The following is a 2,265-nucleotide window of genomic DNA, read 5'->3' as shown; positions in this document are numbered from 1 at the left end:
AGGTCTATTGGAGAGAAGCCCACACCCAAAACAGGGGTTTCATGTTAGAACAGATTTGCACAAAGCAATCTGATGGATTCTTCTCCAACTACAACCCATATCTTGCTTGAGAGAGAGTCAACTCGTCTCTGTTTTGTTCTCCACAGAACGTGAGTTGCAGAGACAGGCACAAGAGAGAAGAAACCCACCCCCTAAGCTTTCTCCACGCCCAAATCGATTCTCTGATTGAATCCAACGAAGAAAAAAAATTGACGTTAGTGTAGAACCACTCCCAAATCGATCTTTCGGGGGTTAAAACCCACGCCAAAGACGATTAAAAATTAGGGTTGCAGAATAATGCTTCAAGATTGTTAGCGTAATTAGGTCAAGCAAGAGGTTGCTTGAAGCATTACACCCAAGGTATCTATTTTGGAATACCAAGTTTGTTGCCTCCAGCCCCTATATATATTAGATACACTAGGGTTTTAATAGGTTAGTGGACTCTAGCCCAAATAGGCCCACTACACCGGTCCATTATCTTATTGGGCTTATATTAGAACATACATGGGTTATATTATATACCCAACATAAAATGGGTTCTCGGTTACAACAAAAACAGTAGTTCTACAATGACGCGAAGCCTAGTTTCCGCATTCTCTCGCCCCAAATTTTCATTTTGGGCGATTAGATTCGCTTCTCAAGTGTTCGATGAAATGCACCAGAGGGATTATATGTTATTCTTGTTTGCTTAGATATTGGGTTTGGTTGTTAATTAAACGCTGCATATGCTTCTTTTTCTTTTCTTTTGTTAAGACTAGAGCTTAGTTATTTATGACTATGAAATTTCATTATTAACAACAAGTTATTAGATTGGAAATGAGTTAATGATTTTAGTTGTGAAGTTAGCTAATAAATAAAATTAGGTTGTTTATAGGATTTTGTTTTCTGATTTGCTTTGATAATATTCTTTTATCTCGGCTTAATATACAAATAGTAATTATAGATTAAGAGTGTTAAATTGTTTTGTTTGTACATAATACGTATGTGCCTTTTATCTTCTTTTTTATTCCCAAGAAGAATTGCATCAATTGCTTTTAAGTTGATGTGTTTGTAGCCACGTAGCATGCGCTATTCATTTTAATCTAACTCACAAACATTTTTTTTCACTTTATAACAGATATTTTTCCTGCAATGGACATTCAAAGCCAAGAAGAATGCCCTAAGAATATGGAAATGCTTCTACCTGTAAAGATGGAGTTTGAAAAACGAGAAGAGCTTCTTGAGCATGTGTCCAATTTTGCAAAATCCCAAGGGTACATTGTAAGCATTAAGAAATCAGAAAAGGACAAGAAAGTTATCATTAGATGTGATAGAGGAGGTATTTATAGAAAAACTCGTAAGATTCCAGATAATTTCCGTCAGAAGGACAGTTGCCCACGCTTGATAAATTGTCCACTTAGAATTGATGGTAGAAGGATCAGCAATGGTTCGTGGATACTCAACATAAAAATTTTGGAGCACAACCATGAAGCTTTAGAAGACATCTTAGGTCATCCCTCCGGTCGTCGGCTTTCAAAAGAAGAGGTTTTGCGAATTAAGGAAATGACTATTGCTGGTATACAACCATGTCAAATACTTTCTTCTTTTAAGCAAAGTAATCCACAACTTTTATCAATATCAAGAGATGTCTACAACTGTATTGCCATGGTTCGTAAAGAGATACTAGCAGGTCGTACTGCAATCCAAGCCTTAGTAGATGAACTTGCTAATGGTGGTTTCTACTACAATCTTAAAAATGATGAAGAGGGCCGTTTGACACATTTATTTTTCGCTCACCCTCGATCGATAATATTGAGCAAAAGATACTCTAATGTTTTTATGATGGATTACACCTATAAAACCAATAAATACAAGATGCCATTATTTGATGTTGTTGGAATGACAAGCTTTAGTTCTTCATTTTATTCATGCTTTGCATTTCTACCGAAAGAGAAAACAGAAGATTATGTATGGACTTTGGAAATGCTTGATGACATGCTGGGGGGTGTTGGTCAACAAATAGTATTTGTAACAGACAGGGAGTTGGCCTTGATGAAAGCCATAGAGATTGTATTCCCAACAGCTATTAATCTTTTGTGTGTATGGCATATTGATAAAAATATTCTGTCGAAATGTAAACGTCATTTTCAAGATGGTGACAATTGGGAGGAATTTTTATCTAGTTGGAATACTTTAATAAACTCTCCAGCCGAAAATGCATATCTTGAAGCTTGGAAAGACTTTTAA

The 2,265-nt window shown here is 36.0% G+C and overlaps 1 protein-coding gene across 1 annotated transcript; it reads left to right on the top strand.

Moving 5' to 3' along the window:
• The first annotated feature begins 1,170 nt into the window (after positions 1-1,170).
• Positions 1,171-2,265, top strand: LOC143850201 (protein FAR1-RELATED SEQUENCE 5-like). Its single transcript, XM_077359467.1, has one exon. It carries the CDS (start codon positions 1,171-1,173, stop codon positions 2,263-2,265), a length of 1,095 nt encoding a protein of 364 aa, XP_077215582.1.

The sequence above is a fragment of the Tasmannia lanceolata genome, unplaced genomic scaffold, assembly GCF_043159265.1.
Source record: "Tasmannia lanceolata isolate RefF3 unplaced genomic scaffold, GAP_Taslan_0.1 ptg000018l, whole genome shotgun sequence".
NCBI classification, from domain to species: domain Eukaryota; kingdom Viridiplantae; phylum Streptophyta; class Magnoliopsida; order Canellales; family Winteraceae; genus Tasmannia; species Tasmannia lanceolata.
This window is presented reverse-complemented; position numbering and strand designations above follow the sequence as displayed.

Bases quoted from the DNA above. Each gene is read 5' to 3' on its own strand.
- LOC143850201 (XM_077359467.1), top strand. From the start codon at position 1,171: ATGGACATTCAAAGCCAAGAAGAATGCCCTAAGAATATGGAAATGCTT.